Source organism: Eumetopias jubatus, unplaced genomic scaffold (assembly GCF_037043125.1).
Source record: "Eumetopias jubatus isolate StellerSeaLion01/CBP00866 unplaced genomic scaffold, mEumJub1_p1.0 scaffold_7, whole genome shotgun sequence".
Taxonomy (NCBI): Eukaryota; Metazoa; Chordata; class Mammalia; order Carnivora; family Otariidae; genus Eumetopias; species Eumetopias jubatus.
In genome coordinates, this window is record NW_028274813.1 from 83,003,529 (window position 1) to 83,025,925 (window position 22,397).

A 22,397-nucleotide genomic window follows, 5' to 3' on the forward strand; every position below is an offset into this window, starting at 1 on the left:
AGGAAGGTTTAGCCTTCCCTGATATCCCCAGACCCAGCTGGGTTTTCCCTGTTACCTCTCCTCTGGGATTCAAAACTAGTCTTTGCCACTTCGGCTCCTGTTGTTGGTGATGCAGGATGCTGTGTCCTACTCTGGTGCCCTCTTGTTTGGCCTCTGGGCCTTGCTAGATCATGAGCTCTAAAGCAGAACGGTGATCTTCTCCTTTGAATTCTCAAGGCCAATTTGGATAGACGGACAGAGGAGGTGTGGATAGAGCCTGGTGGCTCGGGATGCTGGCCCTCTGGTATATCATTTTACCCTCCCCTCCCCATCCCTCAGGAAAGATATGCTCCACACTCCATTCAGCTGGGACTCCCAAAGGTTTTATCCACTTGGCTGCCAAGGAAAGTACTGGGCAACAGCCATGAATGGCTTCCAGAAAGCCCAGCTGTGACTGCACATACACTAGGAGTATCCAAATGTCCCTCCTCATCCTCCACGTTCCTTGTCTGTGTCCCACAGGGCCATTTCCTCTCAGTCCAGGATTCAGAGGTTCAGGGCAGGCCTGGCAGTGTGGAGGCTGCTGAAGGTGGTCTCACAAGGCTTATTTCTGAGGCCGACTGAGTCTCCGGAGTTTCTTGAGTTGACTGAGCAGCTCAGAGATAAAAGGCTGAGAGAGAAACGGGTGAGATCAAAGCATGGGGTCACACCCACCTACCACACTGCCCGCCCTAATCTCCCTGACCCCATGTCTACAGAACTGGGGAAGGGGAGAAGGACGGAGGGCCAAGCCTTCCTCTCAAACACTCTTCATTAGCTGCCCCTCCTCTGGGCCCCTCTTACCCCCAGACCTGCAGAGCATCCCTTACCTCTGTGGGACGGGGGCAGTTTCGGAGAATAGCCTGGGTGGAAGAGAACAAAGAATGGGTCCCCAAGCCACAGCACTTTCCCACAAGCCTCCACTCAGCCCTCCCGGGAATCCTCCCCTCTGAACTGGTTCTCCCCATGCCACTCAAGAAGGCAAAACCTGGGTTCCTGGGTTCCTCCTGCTCTAAGCCCAGCCCCACATTCTACCTCCAAGTGAGTCTTCTGTTCCTCTGTGGATAGTTCCATGAGAACCTCCAGGTCAATCTCAGGCTCAGAAGGAATTGGTTGATCCTGTTTGGGAATCACATGGGGCTCAGAGGGGCCTGGCCAGCTGGTGCTGGAGTGAAAGTCACTGTCAGGGGCTCCCCCATCTCCTACCCTGCTTCCCACGTTCAGTCCGTCTCCTCACCTTCCTCAAACCACCCATTCATTCTTATATTCAGCACTTACTGAGGACCTACCTTCTATTTGAAACAGGGCTAGGGTTCTTTAAAAAGAGTGCCTGTTTGGGCAGCTGGCTGGCTCAGTCAGTTAAGCATCTGCCTTCAGCTCAGGGTCCTGGGATTGAGTCCCACATTGGGCACTCTGCTCGGCGGGGAGTTTGCTTCTCCCTCCCTCTCTCTCTCAAATAAATAAATAAATAAATAAATAAATAAATAAATAAATAAATAAAATCTTTTTTAAAAAGTGCCTTTTTTTTAAAGATTTTATTTATTTGACAGAGACACAGTGAGAGAGAGGGAGCACAAGCAGGGGGAGAGGGAGAAGCAGGCTTCCCGCTGAGCAGGGAGCCCGATGCGGGGCTTGATCCCAGGACCCTGGGATCATGACCTGAGCCGAAGGCAGACGCTTAACTGAGCCACACAGGCACCCCAAAAAGAGTGCCTGTTTAATTTCAAAAGTTATGCACATTGTTGGTAAGGATATAAAATGGCATAGCTGCTTTGGAAAACAGTTTGGCAGGTCTTCGAAATGTTAAATATAGAGTTATCATCTGACCCAACAATCCCATTCCTAGGGCTACTCCCAAGAGAAATGACATGTCCACACAAACATCTGCACATGAATGTTCATCGCAGCATTATTCATAATAGCCAAAAGGTGAAAACAACACATATCTCCATCAACCAATGAATGGATAAATAAAATAATGTAGCCATACAACATTACTCAACAGTAAAAGGAACAAAGCATGGATTAGTGCTGCAACATAGATGAACCTTGAAAACATTATGTTAGTGAAAGAAGCCAGTTACAAAAGTCCCTATGTTATATGATTCAATTTATATGAAATGTCCAGAATAGGTAAATCCACAGAGACACAAAGTAGATTAGTGGTTGCCTTGGGCTGGGAGTGGTGGTGGTAAGGAATGAGGTGTGACTGCTAATTGGTACAGGGTTTCTTTCTGGGGTGATAAAATGTCCCAAAATCCAATTGTGGTTGTATAACCCTGAAGATACTTAAAACTATTGGAAGTGTACACTTTAAGTGGGTAAATTGTATGGCATGTGAATCATATCTCAATAAAGCTATCTTTAAAAGTTATAGTCAATGAAATAATTGAAACAATAGAGTTTATAAAATTAAAAATGAAAGAAGCTCAAGAAAATGAGATGACAGGGGCGCCTGGGTGGCTCAGATGGTTGGGCGACTGCCTTCGGCTCAGGTCATGATCCCAGAGTCCTGGGATCGGGTCCCGCATCGGGCTCCCTGCTCAGCGGGGAGTCTGCTTCTCCCTCTGACCCTCTTCCCTCTCGTGCTCTCTATCTCTCATTCTCTCTCTCTCAAATAAATAAATAAAATCTTAAAAAAAAATGAGATGACAATCCACAGACTGGGAGAAAATATTTGCAGAAGATGTGTCTGATAAAGGGCTATTGTCCAAAACAGACAAAGAATTCTTGAAATGCAGCAATAAGAAAGAAACAACCCAATTGAAAAATGGTCCATAGATCTGAACAGATACCTCACCAAGGAAGATATGTGGAAGGCAAATCGCATAAAAATTGTTCAACATCATATGTGATTAGGAAATTGCAAATTAAGACAACAATGAGATACACTACATACCTATCAAATTGGCAAAAAATCCAAATCCGAATGCTGGTGAGGATATGGAATGACAAGAACCTTCATTCATTGCTGGTGGGGATGCCAAATAGTATAGCCACTTTGGAAGGCATTTTGGTAGTTTCTTACAAAACTAAACACACTCTTACTATATGATCTAGTGATCAAGCTCCTTAATATCTACCCAAGTGAGCTGGAAACATATCTGCACAAAAAGCTACATCAAGATGTTTATAGCAGCTTTACTCATAATTGCCAAACTTGGAAGCAACTAATCTGTCCTTCAGTAGGTAAATGGATAAATCAACTGTGGCAATCCAGACAATGGAATATTATTCAGCACTAAAAGAAATGAGCTGTCAAGCCATGAAAAGATCTAAATGAACCGTAAACACACAGAATAAGTGAAAGAAGCTAATCTGAAATTGGCCAGTCATACATACTGTATGATTCCTACTATACAACATTCTGGAAAGGGCAAAATTATGGAGACAGTAAAAAGATCAGTGGGATTAAGGGGGGGAAGTGGGATGAATAGGTGGAGCACAGAGGATTTTTAGGGCAGAGAAAATACTCTGTATAATACTCTCATGGTAGATACATGTCCTTACATATTTGTCTAAACCTTTGAATGTACAACACCAAAAGTGAACCCTAATATAAGGTATGGACTTTTGGGTGACTTTGATGTGTCAGTGTAGGTTCACTGATTGTAACAATGTACTGCTCTAGTGGGGGATGTTGATAGTGGGGGAGGCTGTGCATATGTGGGAGGTAGGGGGAACATGGGAACTCTGTACTTTCTGCTCAGTCTCCCTGTGAACCTAAAACTGCTCTAAAAATTAAGTCTATTAAAAAAGATGTGAATTCGGGTGCCTGGGTGGCTCAGTTGGTTAAGCGACTGCCTTCGGCTCAGGTCATGATCCTGGAGTCCCGGGATCGAGTCCCACATCGGGCTCCCTGCTCAGCGGGGAGTCTGCTTCTCCCTCTGACCCTCTTCCCTCTCGTGCTCTCTATCTCTCATTCTCTCTCTCTCAAATAAATAAGTAAAATCTTAAAAAAATAAAATAAAATAAAAAGATGTGAATTCAATGGCCAAGTTTTTTTTTTAATTTTTTTTTTTTTATTCATGAGAGAGAGAGAGAGAGGCAGAGGCAGAGGGAGAAGCAGGCTCCCCGCCTAGCAGGGAGCCCGATGTGGGACTCAATCCCAGGACCCTGGGATCATGACCTGAGCCGAAGGCAGATGCTTAACCATCTGAGCCACCCAGGCACCCTCAATGGCCAAGTTTTAATAAACTTAGAAATTTACTGCTTCATCAAGGACTTTCTTAAGTGAAAGTGGCACAGTGGTGAAGAACATAACTCCTAGTTAGGGGTCAGTTGGACAATTAAGTAGTCAGGGCCAGGGTCCCCAACAAGAAAATAGGGAGCCGGGACAGCTAAGACAAAACTGCACCAGCATCCTGTTTTACAGCTTAGACAAGACCATAATAGCATCCTGTATAGTAGCCTCTGCAGGAGTGACTTTTGCAAAACATCCTGAAATAAAATAATGAAACATAAAACATTTGTCACTATCACAAGTTGAGGCGGTTAGTCTCCAAATGTCAGCCCAAAAGACCTAACCTGATAGGTAGATGGGAGCAGGATCAAAGCCCTGATTGGCACACCTTAGCAGCCAATCCACAGGGGACCCACACTCAGGATGCTCAAGATAGTTCTGCAAAAGAGCTTATAAAAATCCCTAGATTTGAACATCAAGACGGCAACCCTCTCGGGTCCCCTCCCTGTTTGGGATCTTTGTACTATTGCTCAATAAACTTTGCCTTGCTACCCACCACTCTTTGGTCTTCATCTTCATTCTTCAAAGCACCATAACGAAGAACTTCAGGCAGTAAGGGAATAAAAATTCCTGTAACACTAGTACAGGTGGGTGCCACTTTCCTTCTTGTTTGAAGGTTTATTTATTTAGGGGTGCCTGGGTGGCTCAGTCGGTTGAGCGTCTGCCTTCAGCTCAGGTCATGATCCCGGGGTCCTGGGATCGAGCCCCGCATCGGGCTCCCTGCTCCATAGGGAGCCTGCTTCTCCCTCTCCCACTCCCCCTGCTTGTGTTCCCTCTTTCACTGTGTCTCCCTCTGTCAAATAAATAAATTTTTAAAAATCTAAAAAAAAAAAAGTTTATTTATTTAAGTCGTCTCTACACCCAGTGTGGGGCTCAAACTCACAACCCCAAGATCAAGAGTTGCATGCTCCTCCAACAGAACCAGCCAGGTGCCCCCATTGCCACTTTCTGGATTCACGCTAAGGGCCACCCTTGTTTTTGCATTATCAGTGCAAATGTCAACATAGTGAAAAAGGCAAATGACATCTCAGTATTATTATGAAAATAACCATGAGCCCTCTCAAAGGGTCACCACAATATACTTCAACAACTGCTGCCTTATTCATTTTTCTATGGGTTGTTTAGTTTTTTCTTACTGATTTAAGAAGTCTTTTTTTTTTTTAATTCAGATTAGCCCTAGCACTCATTCCATAGATGATGGAAATACCACTTATTTTTTTAAGATTTTTAAAAATTTTATTTATTTCTTTACTTATTGAGAGAGACAGAGAGAGTACAAGTGGAGGGAGGAGCAGGGGGAGAAGGAGAGAGAGAGACTCTCAAGCAGACTCCCCTCTGAGTGCAGAGCCTGATGAGGGGCTCGATCTGACAACCCTGAGATCATGACCTGAGCCGAAATCAAGAGTCTGACACTTAACTGACTGAGCCACCCAGGTGCCCCTGGAAATACCATTTGTGTGGGGAAGGAGTTGGGGAAATATGTTTATATAGCTGAATGTAACTAATGTTCTTTTCCTGTTTGGATTTTGCCGCTCCTTCTCCCCTCCTCCTCCACTTCTTCTCTTAATGCTTAGCAAGTTCTTCTCATACTGATTTGAATAAATATTTTATATTCACCTTTACGTTTTCTAAAGATTTGATAATTTTACCTTTTCCTTTTGATTATTTAAGCCTTTAAAATCTTTTTACTCAACAAATATGTGTCCAGTGACTGCTATTAACATGGTACCATGAACCCCGGAACTTCAGTGAACAAAACAAAGATCCTGTCCTCCAAGAGTCCACATGTTAGAGGCAATGGAGGAGACATGATAGAAACAGATATAATAAGTAACTAACATGTATAATTTGTTTAAAGGTTATCTGGGGGAGGGGCACCTGGGTGGCTTAGTCAGTTCTGCCTTCTCCTCAGGTCATGATCCCAGGGTCCTGGGATCGAGTCCCACATCGGGCTCCCAGCTCAGCGGGGAATCTGCTTTTTCCTCTACCCCCCCCCCCGCTTGTTATCTCTCTCACACTCTCTCTCAAATAAATAAAATCTTAAAAAAAAATAAAAGGTTATTTGGGGTGTCTTTTTGGATGATGGAAATGTTCCATATCTTGATTGGGGTAGTGGTTACATATGGCAAAGTGCATCCCAATATACACTTCAAATTTTATTCTGTCAGTTATACCTCAATAAAGTTGATGTTTTTGGGGCACCTGAGTGGCTCAGTCGGTTAAGAGGCTGCCTTCGGCTCAGGTCATGATCCCAGAGTCCTAGGATCGAGTCCCACGTTGGGCTCCTTGCTCAGCAGAGAGCCTGCTTCTCCCTCTGCCTGCCACTCCCCCTGCTTATGCTCTCTCTCACTCTCTCTGTGTCAAATAAATAAATAAATAAAAATCTTAAAAAAAAATAAATAAAGTTGGTGCTTTTTAAAAAGGAAAGAATATAGGAAAAGAAGCCTCCCCTGCCCTCTCATTCCTCCAACAGCCTACAGGCAACCACTGTTAACAGTTTTGGTCCTTCCATGCCTTTTTAAAATAAACAGCGTTAGGGATCTAAGTTCTTTCACCCTAAGCTGTCAACTTTCCTTTTTGCTTCCTTAGTTTCTAGTTCATCTGGTTCAGCCTTCATTCATTTAATGCATATTCACTGAGTGCATGCCATGTCCCAAGTACTGTGATAAGTACTAAGGCCCTAACAGCAAGGCAGACACATATAATTCTGCCCTTGAAAAGCTTATAGTCTCCTGAAGGATACAGACAAGTGAAATGGCAGTTATAATACAGAGTGATAAGCACTCTGATGAGATACTTTGAGAACACATGGAAGGGGAAACCTTACCAAGCTTGGGGTTCTGGAAGGCTTCCTGGAGGAAGTGACTTCTAATCTGAGACCTGAAGGCTGAGTAAGAGTTAACCAGATACTTATATTTCTGGAAATGATGGAGTAACAGGGGCTGTATTCATTCTCCCAACATAAGTAACTAGAAAACTAGACAAAAATAGAATAACAGTGTTTTCAGTCATTGGACAACAGGTTGCTCAGGACTACCCGAGAGAGAAGAGAAACTGAAAACGCAAACTCTGTAATCGCCCTGTATTTCCTCCTAGAGGCAATTTCCAGACCACAGAGCAGAGAGGGAGGCCCCAAGCAGAGCACAGTGGTCTTGCTATATTGATGTGACAGAGATCAGAGTTCAATGTTGAGGTGGCTGGAAGTTGCTAGACACAGTTGTGAAGAGGAGGGAGTTCTGAAGAAAGAAACCTCCAAATATCTGCATAAGGGTTCTATTTAGTCTTTGCTGAACACAAGATGCACATTCATAGGGTAAAGCCTCACAAGGCCAGGTAGTGTGAGGCACCGAAGGCCCAGAGATGAATAGACCTCACACAGGACTGGGAGGCAAATCAAGTTCCACCCAGCCAGAGTGGACAGTCATCGCTGATCATGCAGGAATCCAGTACAGACCTCAGAAGGGCCCTACTTTACTGGGGGTTAAATTATTCTCTAGATTAAAGGCTACTCTAGACTCAATGTAACTTAAAAACAAGCTTCAGAAGGATCAAACTGAGCCACAGGTAACTAAACTGCCTATTAGAATAAGGCCCAACGCTTTAAAGGAAGAAAAAAAAAAATCCAGTTACCCAGTAACATAAAACTCATAAAACGTCCAGTATCCAAACAAAAATCACTCGTCATACCAGAAGCAGGAAATGTGACCTATAAAGAGGAAAAAAATCAGTTAATAGAAGCAGACCCAGAAACGACAGAGATGGTAGGATTAGCAGATGAGGAAAACACAAACACAGTAATGAGAAAAATGAAATATATGAGAAAAAAACCAAACGGAGCATCCAGAGATGAAAAATACAACATTTTTTAAAGATTTTATTTTTAAGTAATCACTACACACAACGTGGGGCTCAAACTCACAACCCCGAGATCAAGAGTCACATGCTCTACCGACTGAGCCAGCCAGGCGCCCTGCAAGATACAATATTTTAAATGAAAAATTTACTGGATGGAGTTAACAGCATATTTGGACGTTGCCAAAAAAAGATCAGTTGAACCTGAAGATGTAGTGACAGAAACTAGCCAAAATGAAACACAGAAAGAAAAAAGCCTTGGGGTGGGCGGTGGGGAAGAAGAAGAGAACAGAACCCTGATGGCCTGTGGTGTGGTATCAAGTGGTCTCACATATGTGCAGTTGGAATCCCAGAAGGTGGAGGGTGGGGCTGAGTAGTAAAGCTGCATTCTAATCACTACAATTCTACCTCTAAAAAAGTACAAGTCTGGCCCCCCCAAAAAACCTTTTCCCATCACTTATGATATTATCCACATGTATTTTGAATATACGGTAGTATATTACTGAGAGTCAGATTGTGGCTGCAGTCTGGAGTTGAGAATATGAGCTGATACCATAATCCAAATACTCCTTCCCTCAAGTATTTTTTGAATTCTCAGAAAATGAGTGGACAACTCCTGCTGAGCTGAACAAGGGTGGTAAAATTGTGACTCGATATTTCATGAAGGGGTCTCCTGCCAGATGCTGCCTGATTTGACTCTGTTCTCACCTTTACTCCATCCTCAGTCCCTTTCCTATTGATCTCTCTGCCATGGGAACCAGCAGTGGAGTAAGGCTCAGGGAGGAGCTCACAAGTGTTTGTTTCACATATTCATTAACAATACTTTTTTTTTTTAAAGATTTTATTTTATTTGACAGAGAGATAGAGAGCACAAGTAAGCAGAGAGGCAGGCAGAGAGGGAGAAGCAGGCTCTCTGCTGAGCAGGGAGCCTGACGCGGGGCTTGATCCCAGGACCGCAGGATCATGACCTGAGCCGAAGGCAGCCGCTTAACCGACTGGGCCACCCAGGCGCCCCAACAATACTTTTTTTTAAAGTTGGAAGTCTAGGGCGCCTGGGTGGCTCAGTCGGTTAAGCGACTGCCTTCGGCTCAGGTCATGATCCTGGAGTCCCGGGATCGAGTCCCGCATCGGGCTCCCTGCTCAGCGGGGAGTCTGCTTCTCCCTCTGACCTTCTTCCCTCCCATGCTCTCTCTCTACCATTCTCTCTCTCTCTCAATAAATAAATAAAAATCTTTAAAAAAAAAAGTTGGAAGTCTAGTAGATTGTTTCTTAAAATGTCACCACACCAGAAGGGTTGCATCAAAACGCCAGCTGAAAAAGACAGTGTCATCGAAGCTATAGGAAAGGAATGTTTTCAAAACTCTGGGGTGGTCAACAGCATCCTGTGCTGATGTGTACATTAGATTTGGCCCCAAGACAGTGATTGGTGATCTTGGTGAGAGCTCTCAGTAGAATGGTGGGAACAGAAGCCAGGTCTCATGAGAGATTATGGACTCTAAGAAACAAACTGAGGGTTCTAGAGGGGAGGGGAGGTGGGGGATGGGTTAGCCCGGTGATGGGTATTAAAGAGGGCACGTTCTGCATAGAGCGCTGGGTGTTATACGCAAACAATGAATCTTGGAACACTACATCAAAAACTAATGATGTAATGAATGGTGATTAACATAACATAATAAAATTAAATTAAAAAATAACTAACTAAATAACTAAATAAATAAAAAGAAGCCAGGTCTCAGCGGTTTGAATAGTGCTAGGAAGGGGAAAGGTAAGTAAAGGATGTGAGTGTGGACAAATCCTTTAAGAAGTCTTGTCGTAAAGGAGAAATGAAATTGATGAAATTGGGGGTGGGAACTGCACGGGGGGTGCGCATTGTTGAGCAAGAGTCTCCTTAAAATAGGAGAAACTCCTGAGTGTTTATATCCTTGCTTAGAAGCCAAATCCACACTCCACCTCTGGACAATAGGAGCACTAGGGCCCCAAGTCTGTTTGTTTTGTTGAACCCAGACTTGGTTCCTCTGAAGACCCCAAAGCAGATTTTATACCCAGTGAGAAGAAGGGGGGCCCTCCATCAAAGTAGGTTGGATCCCATTAAACCAAACTGAACAAGCAGTGACACATCCCTAGAACCATTGCCCGCAGTGCTATCCAAGGTGGGTATGTTGGGGAGAGCCTGCTGTATGGGGACAGGCTCTATGAAAGTACAACTGGAGCAGGGTAAGCCTGGAGACACTGTTGCTTCAATCTCTCCCAAGATGACCAGCCACCTGGGGCTTCCCCAGCCACTTGGCTGCTTCCTGCTGAAAAGAGCAGGGATTGGGAGAGGAACTGCCACCTAGCACCTTTGGACAATTGCCATGGCAACCGCAGGCCAGGTATTTTATTTCGGTCATTGCCTGGGAGTGGTCCTCCCACATATCCTGTTTTCCAATGTTATGAGCTCATTATTGTACAGCCCTCCCCCTCCCCACTGTGTTGATCTTCCAAAACCAGGTTCTTTGTCTAGTGTCTTTCTCTGATGCCTGGACAAATTTGCTCTGAGGTGTCTGAAATATGAGACTTCTTATGCAAGTGCACCACAATCTGAAACTGAAACTGATCCAGAGAGGGCGAGTGCTGGCAGGATAGAAGGGTGGTGGAGGCTGAGCAGAAGCAGGCCAAGAAAATGTGCCTCTCCTGCTCCCAGCTCCAGAGCATCTCCCTCCCCTACACGAGGGAGCCCAGAATGCTGCAGGGGAGATGGTTGACACCTGGACCACACTAACACAGGACCCAGTGAGCTTCACAAGACAGACTGAGCCACAGGCATCATTCTTCTCCACCCCAACCGCAGCACAGCCCTTACCTGGAAGAATGACAAGCCCCTTGCTGCCCCAAAAAGAAAAGATAGGCACAGAGTCAAGAAGAAGGAGAAAGAAGGACCATGGTATGTAGATGAGGACTCCTGGGCTCTGGCTTGGTTCAGTGGTTCTCAGCCAGCCACATGCTGGAATTAACTGTGGAGCTTATAAAAAAAGACAAGTGACTGGGCACCACCCTAATAGATTTAGTCAAACTGGGGTGCAGTCAGGTCATCAGGTTTTTTTCTGAAGTACTTCATGAATGGAGAACTACTAAGCTGCTCGCCTAAGTGCCCGGGTGCAGAGCCCCAGCTGCAGCTCCTGGTCTCCTGGTTTCCTAGTCGTGTGACCTTGGGCTCATTCATTACTCAACATCTCTAAGCTGCCATTTCCTCCACAGTAAAACATATCTACCTAAGGGAGTGGTGGGGAGGGCCAGTTGGGTGATGCATGTCCAGCACGAGGCACTGTGCCTAACACAGAGTTAAGTGTTCAGAATGTTACTCTCCTTGTTGAAACAGCGGTTGTTACTGCTCTAGGACCCCGATTTTTAGTTATCTGAGGAAGAAAGTGCCACGTCCTGTGACAAGGGGCAGAGACCTGTCCTTTTCTCAGGGGGAATTGAGGGGAGTCAGTCAGAGCCAGGGCCAAGGACTTGTTCTAGTTCAGTGCGGTCCACTCTGAGAGGATACAAATGTTTCTCTATCTGTGCTGACAAGATGGCAGCCAATAGCCACATGGGACTACGGGGCACTTGAAATGTGGCCAGTGTGAATGAGGGACTGAACTTTGCATTTTATTTAATTTTTATTAATTTGAAGGTCAATAGCCACACATGGCTGGTAGCTATAGTACCGGACAATGTAGCTCTTGACATGTAGGTGCGTTGAGAATGAGAGCAAGACAAATACATAAAAGTAGCTCTTCTATCTCCCTTGAGCTTCAAAAAGTCCCACAAAGGAGATATGACAGGCAGTGATAGGCTCATTTTATAGATTAGGAAACTAAGCCTCGGGGATGTTAAAACACCTGGCACAGATTTTGAAGAGCATTAGAGGCAGAACCAGACCAGACCAGAGGGAGGCGGATTTCGGGACTGCAAATCTATCTTCACCTATTGAGAGAAGCCTTCCCTCCGTGGTAGCACCTCACATTAGCCCTCCAGCTCCTCCTGAGGTCTCCGGGCAGGCACTCTCCCTGGCACCCCGGGGCCTCCCTTGCTGCCTCATGTCACTCACCTGGAAGAGCTCCTGAACCTGCGCATCCACCCACTGCTCCATCTCCAGCCAGCGCTGGAGCTGCCCCCGGTCGTACTTCACCGTCAGCCGGCTGGGTCTCCGGGACCTGGATGCTTTGGAGGGGTCGGCGTGTGACTTTGACTCTGAGTCTGTGGATGACGTCCTACTCCTCCCAGAAGTCCAGTGGACCTTCTTACTTGGATTCTCCCCGTCAGGGTTGGGAGATGTGCAGGAAGTAGGGCTTGAAGACAGCATGGAAGGCTTGGTGTGAGCAAGGACCTGGGGAAAACGGCCAGTCAGAGAAAGGGCGCCAGGGAAGTGAGGAGCCGAACAGAGGGAGAGGCCAGCAGGGAAGAAAGGAAGGGGGAGAGGGGCAGGGCCAAGGCTCCGGGAGGGGTGGGGGGTCAAAGATCAACAGGACTTTCTCTGGTGCTGGGAATGCCGATCTCCAGGCTCCTTCCTGCCAGTGAGTGGCACTCCTGAGCCGTGCCCCAGCCCTCCTTTTTGCAGCTGCTGGAGCCCAAAGTGATATAAACTTCAGATAAGCAAAGGTTAAGAGCGTGCCATGCCTTGGGAGGAAGGAGGGACGCTCAGGTCCTGAGGGGTGCAGGGCTCTGATCGGTGCTCTATGGCCAATTGTGGAACAGGACCGGAGTCACACTCACCTGAGAGCCCCCGGCATCCCATCTTCTTGGGACTAGATCCACCTGGGCCCTGAGGAACTGGAGTCAGATGGGTCCTGCAGGAGCAGAGTCCCAAGCAGGTAGGAGCTCCTGCTCAGAGTGGGGCACCGGCGGGGGCAGAGTCTCACCAAGGATAAAGGAATGGTTATCTCTGGCCTTCGTCGGGTCAGTACCCTCTTGGGTCTGGGTGTGTCTGAATGTGAGCTGCCTTATGCATATGTGAGGGAAGAGGTGCTCCTCTGTCAGCCTGGCCCTGTGCTTGCAAAGGTAAATTCATCAAGCTCATCTCCCATGCCCGATCCCCAGAGGCAACTGCTTGGGAAGCCATGTGTATCATCACATGACCCTCCCCTGACTCAGCTCCTTCCTGACGCAGAGGAAACCCACAGACCTAACTTTTACCCAGGTGACAAGACTAATAGTTCTAAACATACAGTACTTGCATCCTAAAGGAAGTGTATGTTTGTTTGTTTAGTCTTTTGTAACAGAAATGTCCTTTTTCTAAAGATTTATTTATTTATTTTGAGAGAGAGAGAGAGAGAGAAAGCAGGAGGGGCAGAGGGAAAGGGAGAGAGAAGCCCAAGCAGACTCCCCACTGAGTGTGGAGCCCAACTCAGGGCTCGATCCCATGACCCTGACATCATCACTCAAGTTGAAATCAACAGTCAAACGCTCAACTGACTACACCACCCAGGCACCCTGTAACAAAAATTTCTTAAACTTTTTAGAAAAGTTACAGAACACTGTCATTTTTTTTTAAATATGAACAGCCCAGAAGGATGAACAAATGAAAAAAGAAAGTCTCTCCCCCAGCTCCACTCTCCAGAAGCAACCTCACCAACAGCTTCTGTTTTTAATTCCCCTTTAAGCACCATTTATCCCTTTGTGTAATATCATATATTTGTCCGTTCTAGACAGTATCTCTGGTCTCTTCAATATGAAGAATGGGAAACTTTGTCATCCCCTTTTACTTTCTACATTCCAATTTTTGTTTATAAATTTCTTTTTAGGTCTTGCAGTAGTTGCTTTTAAAGTGTTGAGTTTCAGGGCACCTGGGTGGCTCAGTCGGTTAAATGTCTGCCTTCAGCTCAGGTCATGGTTCTGGGGTCCTGGGAATGAGCCCCAGGTCGGGCTCCCAGCTCAGCGGGGAGCCTGCTTCTCCCTCTCCCCTCTGCTTGTGCTCTCTCTCTCTCTCTCTCAAATAAATAAATAAAATCTAGATTTTATTTATTTATTTGAGAGAGAGAGAATGAGAGAGAGAGAGCACGAGAGGGAAGAGGGTCAGAGGGAGAAGCAGGCTCCCTGCTGAGCAGGGAGCCCGATGTGGGACTCAATCCCGGGACTCCAGGATCATGACCTGAGCCGAAGGCAGTCGCTTAACCAACTGAGCCACCCAGGCGCCCAATAAAATCTTTAAAAATAAAATATTGAGTTTCTGTTTCCAACGTATCGACTAAAACCATCATACATTGACTCCTAAGGGCTTTAGATAATAGCCAAGAGATGAGTCTTTTTTTTTAAAGCTTTCATTTATTTATTCGATATAGAGAGAGACAGCACGAGAGAAGGAACACAAGCAGAGGGAGTGTGAGAGGGAGAAGCAGGCTTCCCGCTGAGCAGGGAGCCCCACGGGGGGCTTGATCCCAGGACCCTGAGATCATGACCTGAGCTGAAGGCAGATGCTTAAGGACTGAGCCACCCAGGTGCCCCCAGATAAGTCTTTTTCAAGATTTATTTATTTATTTGAGAGAGAGGGAGCACGCGCTCTGAGGTCATGACCGGAGCCGAAACCAAGAGTCAGACGCTTAACTGACTGAGCCGCTCAGCCACCTCCAATAGATGAGTCTTTAATGATGAAAAACTTTGGGGCTCTAAGTTGACAGAGTAGGGGAATTGGTTGAGGGCTGCACACCAGGAAAGTAGCCTGGAAAAGCCCAGACTTTGGAGGAAGACTGACAGATCTGAGTTCAAACTCAGCTTTTTGCCCTGCATTGGTTTTATAACCTTCACATTCACAACCTTTCTGAGGCCATTTTCTCATCAGCAACATAGGGCTTTGGGGGAGGATTAAATGAGTTGATATATGCAAACATGATGTCCAAAACATGGAGGCATCCATTCCCTTTCTTTCTTTGCCTCCTCACTCTCCGCCTTCCTGGTGAGACTCTGTCTGCCACAGGCTTGCTGAGGGATTTCTCTGCAGTGGTTTCCTTCCTGGACCTCTTTGGAAGAGGGTGGAAATGAGCAGCAGTAGGGAGGCCTCTAAAATGCAGCCCATAGACTCAGCTGTTACTCTGATGACCTGTTACACTCTGGGATGGGCAGACATTGTTATTATCGTTCTCTCCATCTTCTGTTTCCTGTCTTGTGAGGAGTTTGGGAGCCCTTCCAGGAAAAGGAACCAGATCAGAAGACTCAACGGGTTTTGTTCATTCATTAACTCATCCACTTAATAACAAAGATTTTATAAGCTCCTCTACTAGGCCAAACATTATGCTCAGTCCTGGGGATTGGTGATCCAAAAGAAACTGTCCCCATCTTCATGGAACTTATAGTCAAGTGTAAAAATAAAAAATGTTAATCACTGATCAAATAAATGTAAAGCTGCAACTGTATTTAGTGATCTGGAAAAAAAATAAAGGGAAAACATGCTATAAGATTGTCTACCGAGGATGTGACCTAGCAAGTGGTAACAGTTTGAACCGAGTTCTGAAGGATGAATAGGAGTAAACTAGGCACAGGGACCAGCAGGGGTGGATCTGGCAGAAGTCAGAGCAAATGCAAAGGCCCTGTAGTAGGAGGGAGATGTTGAATACAAGGACGAAAATGTCAATGAGGCTAGAACAGGGAGAGGAGGGAGGGGAAACACAGTCATGAGGCAGAAGGGGTAGAGGTAGCTACACAGGGCCCTGTGATCCACATTAAGGAATTTTGTCTCTATCCTAAGCACATTGGGAGTCACAGCAAAATCTTAAGCAACAGTCGTGGGATAGGCTGATATGTTCAGATTTAAATTTTCAAAAGATCACCCTGCCTGTTAAATAGAGAACTGGAGGATACAGAAAGTCTGAAGGAGATCAGTTAGGAGACCACTGCTGTAGGGCTTGCCTGGGGGAGTTAGAATTGTTAGTAGTGAGAAGAGGACAGTGGAGAGCTACTTAGGGGTACTATTTAATAGAACTTGGTGATGGACTGGGGATACAACATAGGCAAACTTCATAGACGCCCACACAGGGACACAGACAGGTTCACGCATGGAGACTTTTTGAGCCTGTTTCCTCATCTCTAAACTGGAGGTTGGGGAGATTGTGCAAGAGCAAGTAGAATGGCCCCCGTGAAGCTCAATGGCACACAAATGAGTTAGGCCCATTATGTATGTGTAAGGCTCTTTATTACACATTCTTCCATTTCTGCATTCACACACATCTCACTGGCCTATGCGTGTCACCATTCATCAATTAGTTTGCCCAAGATAAGGGAATCATGCCCCAAGATAACATGGAAAGAAAAAAGCACCAAGACCGCAGGGCCACATCAGCGTGGGCAAACAAAGAGGGTGCCGGCGTGGGTAGAGGCTAGGGTGTCTGCCCTACTCCCCTCGCCTGCCCTAGGTCCAGTGGTGGGATAAAATAGGCCACAGGCAGACACCATCAGAACTAGACTGTTCTCAAATGCCTCTTCTTCGGGGCACCTGGGTGGCTCAGTCAGTTATGCAGCTGCCTTCAGCTCAGGTCATGATTCCGGGGTCCTGGGATTGAGCCCCGTGTCGATCTCCCTGCTCAGCAGGGAGCCTGCTTCTCCCTCTCCCTCTGCCTGCTGCTTCCTCTGCTTATTTTCTCTCTCTCCCAGGTGCCCTCTAGTCTTTTTTCTATGCTTATATAACATAGTTGAGAAAATGCTAATATACAATATATAATTATTTGGGAAACTTTAAAAACTATTATTGGGGTGCCTGGGTGGCTCAGTCATTAAGCGTCTGCCTTCGGCTCAGGTCGTGATCCCGTCCTGGGATCGAGCCCCGCATCAGGCTCCCTGCTCCTTGGGAGCCTGCTTCTCCCTCTCCCACTCCCCCTGCTTGTGTTCCCTCTCTCGATGTGTCTCTCTCTGTCAAATAAATAAATAAAATCTTAAAAAAAAAACTATTATTATTATTCAAGAAATAAGTTTAAAGAGGACATGTTTGGGGGCGCCTGGGTGGCTTAGTCGTTAAGCGTCTGCCTTCGGCTCAGGTCATGGTCCCAGGGTCCTGGGATTGAGCCCCGCATCGGGCTCCCTGCTCAGCGGGAAGCCTGCTTCTCCCTCTCCCACTCCCCCTGCTTGTGTTCCCTCTCTTGCTGTGTCTCTCTCTGTCAAAAAAAAAAAAAAAAAAAGACGTTGTAGAAAATTTTAAAATATAGATAAAAGTATAAATGATCTGTTTGGTGTATTTATTTTCCATTTTTCATAGAGTTTTGCTTGTTTTGGATTTTCATGAAATTAGATCATTTTGTAACATATGCATGCTGTCTTATAACTTAATATCTTTTGAATACTTTTTGTAGGGGTGCCTGGGAGGCTCAGTTGGTTAAGCATCTACCTTCAGCTTGGGTCATGATCCTGGGGTCCTGGTATGGAGTCCTATATCCGACTCCCTGCTGAGCAGGGAGTCTGCTTCTCCCTCTCCCTCTGCTACTTCTCTCTCTCTCTGTCAAATAAATTTTAAAAAAAACTTCTTAAAAAATGAATACTTTTAGCACCATTAAGTAGTTCTGTACATATCTTTTTTTTCTAAGATTTATTTATTTGAGAGAGAGATTGCGTACACTTATGTGTGAGCAGTAGAGGCCAGAATCTCAAGCAGACTCCCCACTGAGCATGGAGCCTGATGTGGGGCTCGATCCCACCACCATGAGATCATGACCTGAGCCAAAATCAAGAGTCCTATGCTTAAGGGACTGAGCCATCCAGGTGCCCCCCCATACATATCTATTTTTAACACTGCAGAGTCTTTAAAAATTTGGACCATGACTCAGAGTAAGGAATTCATTTAATATCACAATGCATACATATACAAACATGAAACGAAAATTTCTTATGAAGCAAAACTTACCTTTCCTCTGATATTTTCAAATCGATTTCATTTAATTTTTTCAAATGCTGACAGCAAGTCACTTTGTTTTTAAGATTCACTAATGGATTCGAACCTGTTCTATTAGCCGCAATTCCATGATATAGTTACTCAATCCCTTATTATTAGATATACGGACAGCTACCAATTTTTTGCCTTATAAATACTGCTGGGTTTTTTTTTTTAAGATTTTATTTATTTTTCAGAGAGAGAGCACAGCAGGGGGAGCGGCAGACAGAGGGAGAAGCAGGCTTCCCGCTGAGCAGGGAGCCCGATGTGGGACTCAATCCCAGGACCCTGGGATCATAACCTGAGCCGAAGGCAGACGCTCAACCGACTGAGCCACCCAGGCATCTCTAAATAGTGCTGTTTTGAACATCCCTGTAACTATTCCTTTGTTAGAATTCCATGATTTTTTTTTCCCTTAAGAGAAATTTCTAGAGGCGGAATGACAACGACAAAGGATGTGTAAAATTTTAGGGGAGTTTAATATTTATGGTCATATTAGCTCCTTGAAAAGTTGTACCAAATAAACTGTTTATAGTTTGATATCCTAATTTTTTCAGTTAATGAATATGTTAGTTATGTATCACTGCATAACAAATTATCCCCAAATTTTGCAGCTTACAACAATAAGTACTTACTCTATCACTGTTATAATAGGTGGCTTAGCTGGCTCCCCTGGGTCAGGGATTCTCAGAAGGATGCAATCAGGTGCTGGCCCGGGCCGTTGGTCAGAGACATCAGTTCCTTGCCACAAGGACCTCTCTAGAGAACTAGTCACCACATGACAGCTAGCTTCCACTAGAGACAGGGCACTGAGAGGAGGATGGTAGGCAAGCAAGATGGAAGTCACAGTCTTTTTGTAGTCTAATCTAGGAAGTGACATCCCATGACTTTTGCTGTATTCTACTCACCAGAAGCCAGTCTCTAGGACCAGCCACACTCAAGGGGAGGGGATTACACAAAGGCATGAATATCAGCAGGTCTGGACGACCACTGGCCATTTAGAGGCCACCTACCACACTGGAATATTGTGTGAGCATTTCTGACACTAGTAGAATTCCTCAAAAATGCCCCTTTTAGGGGCGCCTGGGCGGCTCAGTCGTGAAGCGTCTGCCTTCGGCTCAGGTCATCATCCCAGGGTCCTGGGATCGAGCCCCGCATCGGGCTCCCTGCTCGGCGGGAAGCCTGCTTCTCCCTCTCCCACGCCCCCTGCTTGTGTTCCCTCTCTCGCTGTTTCTCTCTGGTCAATAAATAAAAAAAATCTTTAAAAAAATGCCCCTTTTAGGCATCATCCGAGAGAAACTGTCTCCTTTAAATAAAGATTTTAAAATGGAAAATAAAAACACCAATGATAGCAGCCTCACCTTGAAAAGTATTACATTACTTTCCCCAAAATTCCTTATGAAAAATTGTTCGTTCTCCATTATCAAGAAAATTCATGGGCTTTGATTAGATCATTAAAACAAATTTATTTAGGGGCGCCTGAATGGCTCAGGTGGTTAAGTGTCCGACTCCTGGTTTCAGCTCAGATCATGATCTCAGGGTCCTGGGATCCAGCCACACATCAGGCTCTGTGCTCAGCGGGGAGTCAGCTTGAGGATTCTCTTTCCCTCGGCCCCTCCCCCCACTCACGGGTGTGCTCTCTCTCTGTCTCTCTCAAATAAATAAATAAAATCTTTTTTAAAAACCTGAAATTTAGGGCGCCTGGGTGGCTCAGTTGGTTAAGCGACTGCCTTCGGCTCAGGTCATGATCCTGGAGTCCCAGGATCGAGTCCCACATCGGGCTCCCTGCTCAGCGGGAGTCTGCTTCTCCCTCTGACCCCCTTCCCTCTCGTGCTCTCTGTCTCTCATTCTCTCTCTCTCAAATAAATAAATAAAATCTTTTAAAAAAACTAAAAATAAAAAATAAAAACCTGAAATTTATTTATAAAATGTATTGTTTATGATTATTAAATAATTAAAATTTAGTCTGTAAATAGATTATCCCTCTATTTCAGTTATTATTGCCACATAGCAAACCACCCAAAAATGTAAAGGTGTAAAACAGACACAGCCATTTAATTCACTCACCATTCTGCATCTTGGGCGGGGCTTGGCAGGTGCAGCTGGTCTCCGCCAGCCAGCTCAACTGGCACTAAAGATAGAAGATGGCTTCACACAGCTCCTCAGCTGGGGTGGCTGGGAGATAGCTGCACTCCTCTCTTCCCCTTCAAGTCTCCCATCCTCCAGGGGCTTGCTCTCTTCAGGTGGCCTTTCTCTCCTGCAGGGGAGTCAAGCTTCTTTAGATCACAGCTGGCTCTAAGAGGGAAAAATGCAAGCAATATGGTTTAGGGCCTAGAAGGCACAGGGCACCACTTCTGCATGTTCTGTTGGTTGAAGCAAGTTACAGATTCAAAGGGAAGGGAAGACCGATGCCACCTCTTGGTGGGAGGAGCAGTGTGCACACACAGGAAGGTGAGGTATGGTCTTGGCCATCTTTGTAGACAATCCACCACATTGACTTATAGAAACCCCCAGATCACCATCTGAGACAAGACACTCAGTGTTCCTTTTCTAGCAGTGGTGTTAAGGACTGAATATTTTCACCAAAGCACCCAATCCTAAGAGCAATAGTTGGTACTGGTGATATGGCAAATGAGAATGAAGCCTGTAGCATAAACCCAGGCCTAATCTTCCCCAAGCTCACAGAGGGAGGGTGAGCCACATGGTCTAACAAAAGAGTTAACTCACCCAGACAGCTCCTCTAGGGCCTGCAATAAGCAATTAGAAAACTGTATCATCTGGAAATGCTTTGCAGGAAGGCAGGGCAGAATCATGTAAAGGGCCCAAGACTAGCAGTCAAGAGGCCTGAAGTCTGGAGGTGACCTCTGCCACACACTATCTCTGTGTCTCTGAACAAATCAGGGCAAGTCTGATCAGGAACAATTACCAGGGAAGACTGTCAGGACCCAGGAGCTGGCTGCTTGTTTGCAGGGAAGGTCCAAGGAAAGGCAGGGGGCACAGGTAACTCCAGAGTGGCAGGGGCAGTGAGAATGTGGTGAGAGGAATGATTTGGGGCTAAATGTGATGAATGTGGAGGTTGTCATGATATAATTCTGTCTTCATTATGGAAGCATTCCATGCTCACTAAAGGGAACTTGAAAAATCATTTAAAAACTAGAAAGAAGAAAATGTTACCCCATATTCCCACCATTCAAATGCCATCACTTTCACCACTTGGGTGCACTGTCTTAGTCTTTTTTCTTCTCATGTGTAGTTTTTCTTTTCAAAATGTAGGTAGCAGCATAAGGTAGTGGGAAAAGTGTAGTTTTTTGATGTCAGAGAGACTTGGAATAAAATTCTGGCTCTGTTACTTTTTTCAGGTATCATTTATTGGGCACTCCTGGTATCAAAGTTTAATCTGTATGAACTCATTTAAGCCTCATAATAACCTATGAGGCCCCACATTGTACGCAAGGAAACCAAGGCACAGAGGGGCTAACTAACTTGCCAAAGGCCACACAGAGAGTAAGTGGCAGATGATAATTAAACCCAGGAGCCTGAGTCTAAAGCCCACATACTCTCCCCTATCCAGCCTTGCCTCCCACTCTTTACTCTGTGACTTGGACAGAGCTAGGGAACTTCTCTGCAAAGTGGAAACCATTCTCAGAGTTGTTGTGAGCATTAGCAATCATCTTTGTCAAGTGTGCTGGTGTCTTAACCGAAGGTAGTTGCTCACCACCTGAAAATGAGTTTTTTGCTTCAGGCAAGTTAAATCTGTGGTGAGCGTGGAAGATCCAGCTGAAGTCAGAGTTGCAAGTGAAGGAAAGCCCAGGGTTTAGGCGCTAAAGCAATGGAATTGGCCTGCCTAGATGCCAACCCTCACTCTGCCACCTGCCACATTACCTGTCAGAACCTGTCCGTTCATCTGCATATTGAGGATAAAAATACTATCTGCTCTCTTGGTTTGAGTATCTGGGGCAATGTGTGGGAAGTGCTTAAGGGTTTGGGCATTGTCAGCTTGATAAATATAGGTTTTTTTTAATGGTGTGGATGGATGTAATGATCAATCTATGGTTATGTCATGTTACCATAAGGTAATAGTTTCCTGTGTTAGGATTCTTATATGTATAAGGTATTGGGGGAGGCAGAAATCAACTCACAACAAAACCCTTTCTTCTTAGTAACTGCACAATCATTTGCTTCATTCCCGGCATAACATCCTTGCCCTCTGCCCACTGTGCCGGGGGCAATGGAAAAAAAGCAGAAAATCCAGAGAAGGGGACAGACCCCAGATTCCCACCCCAACACCCATAATGTAGGCAGCTGGGGGATATTGCAGTTCAGCAAGGAAAATGATCAAAGGGTTGGCTACAAGACCTAATAGGTAAAGCTACTCTAGATGAGAAACTAGGAAGAACGTTCCACTGGGCG

General features: G+C 45.5%; 1 protein-coding gene across 3 annotated transcripts; it reads right to left on the bottom strand.

The window, feature by feature from the left end:
- Window positions 1-340: 340 nt before the first annotated feature.
- PPP1R14D (protein phosphatase 1 regulatory inhibitor subunit 14D) lies at window positions 341-20,356 on the bottom strand. Of its 3 annotated transcripts, none has more exons than XM_028119404.1 (5): window positions 20,055-20,356; window positions 12,189-12,467; window positions 1,054-1,137; window positions 849-881; window positions 341-649 (listed from the first exon to the last, which is right to left on the bottom strand). In XM_028119404.1, the coding sequence occupies exons 1-5, from the start codon at window positions 20,055-20,057 to the stop codon at window positions 584-586; spliced, it is 465 nt and encodes a 154-aa protein (XP_027975205.1). In that variant the 5' UTR covers window positions 20,058-20,356; the 3' UTR covers window positions 341-583. The 3 variants fall into 3 exon arrangements, 2 of the variants coding, with proteins under 2 accessions (XP_027975205.1, XP_087880853.1); XM_088024727.1 differs by lacking the exon at window positions 20,055-20,356 and adding an exon at window positions 12,854-13,388; XR_003611722.1 differs by lacking the exon at window positions 341-649 and adding an exon at window positions 7,892-7,967.
- Between the last annotated feature and the right edge of the window lie 2,041 nt (window positions 20,357-22,397).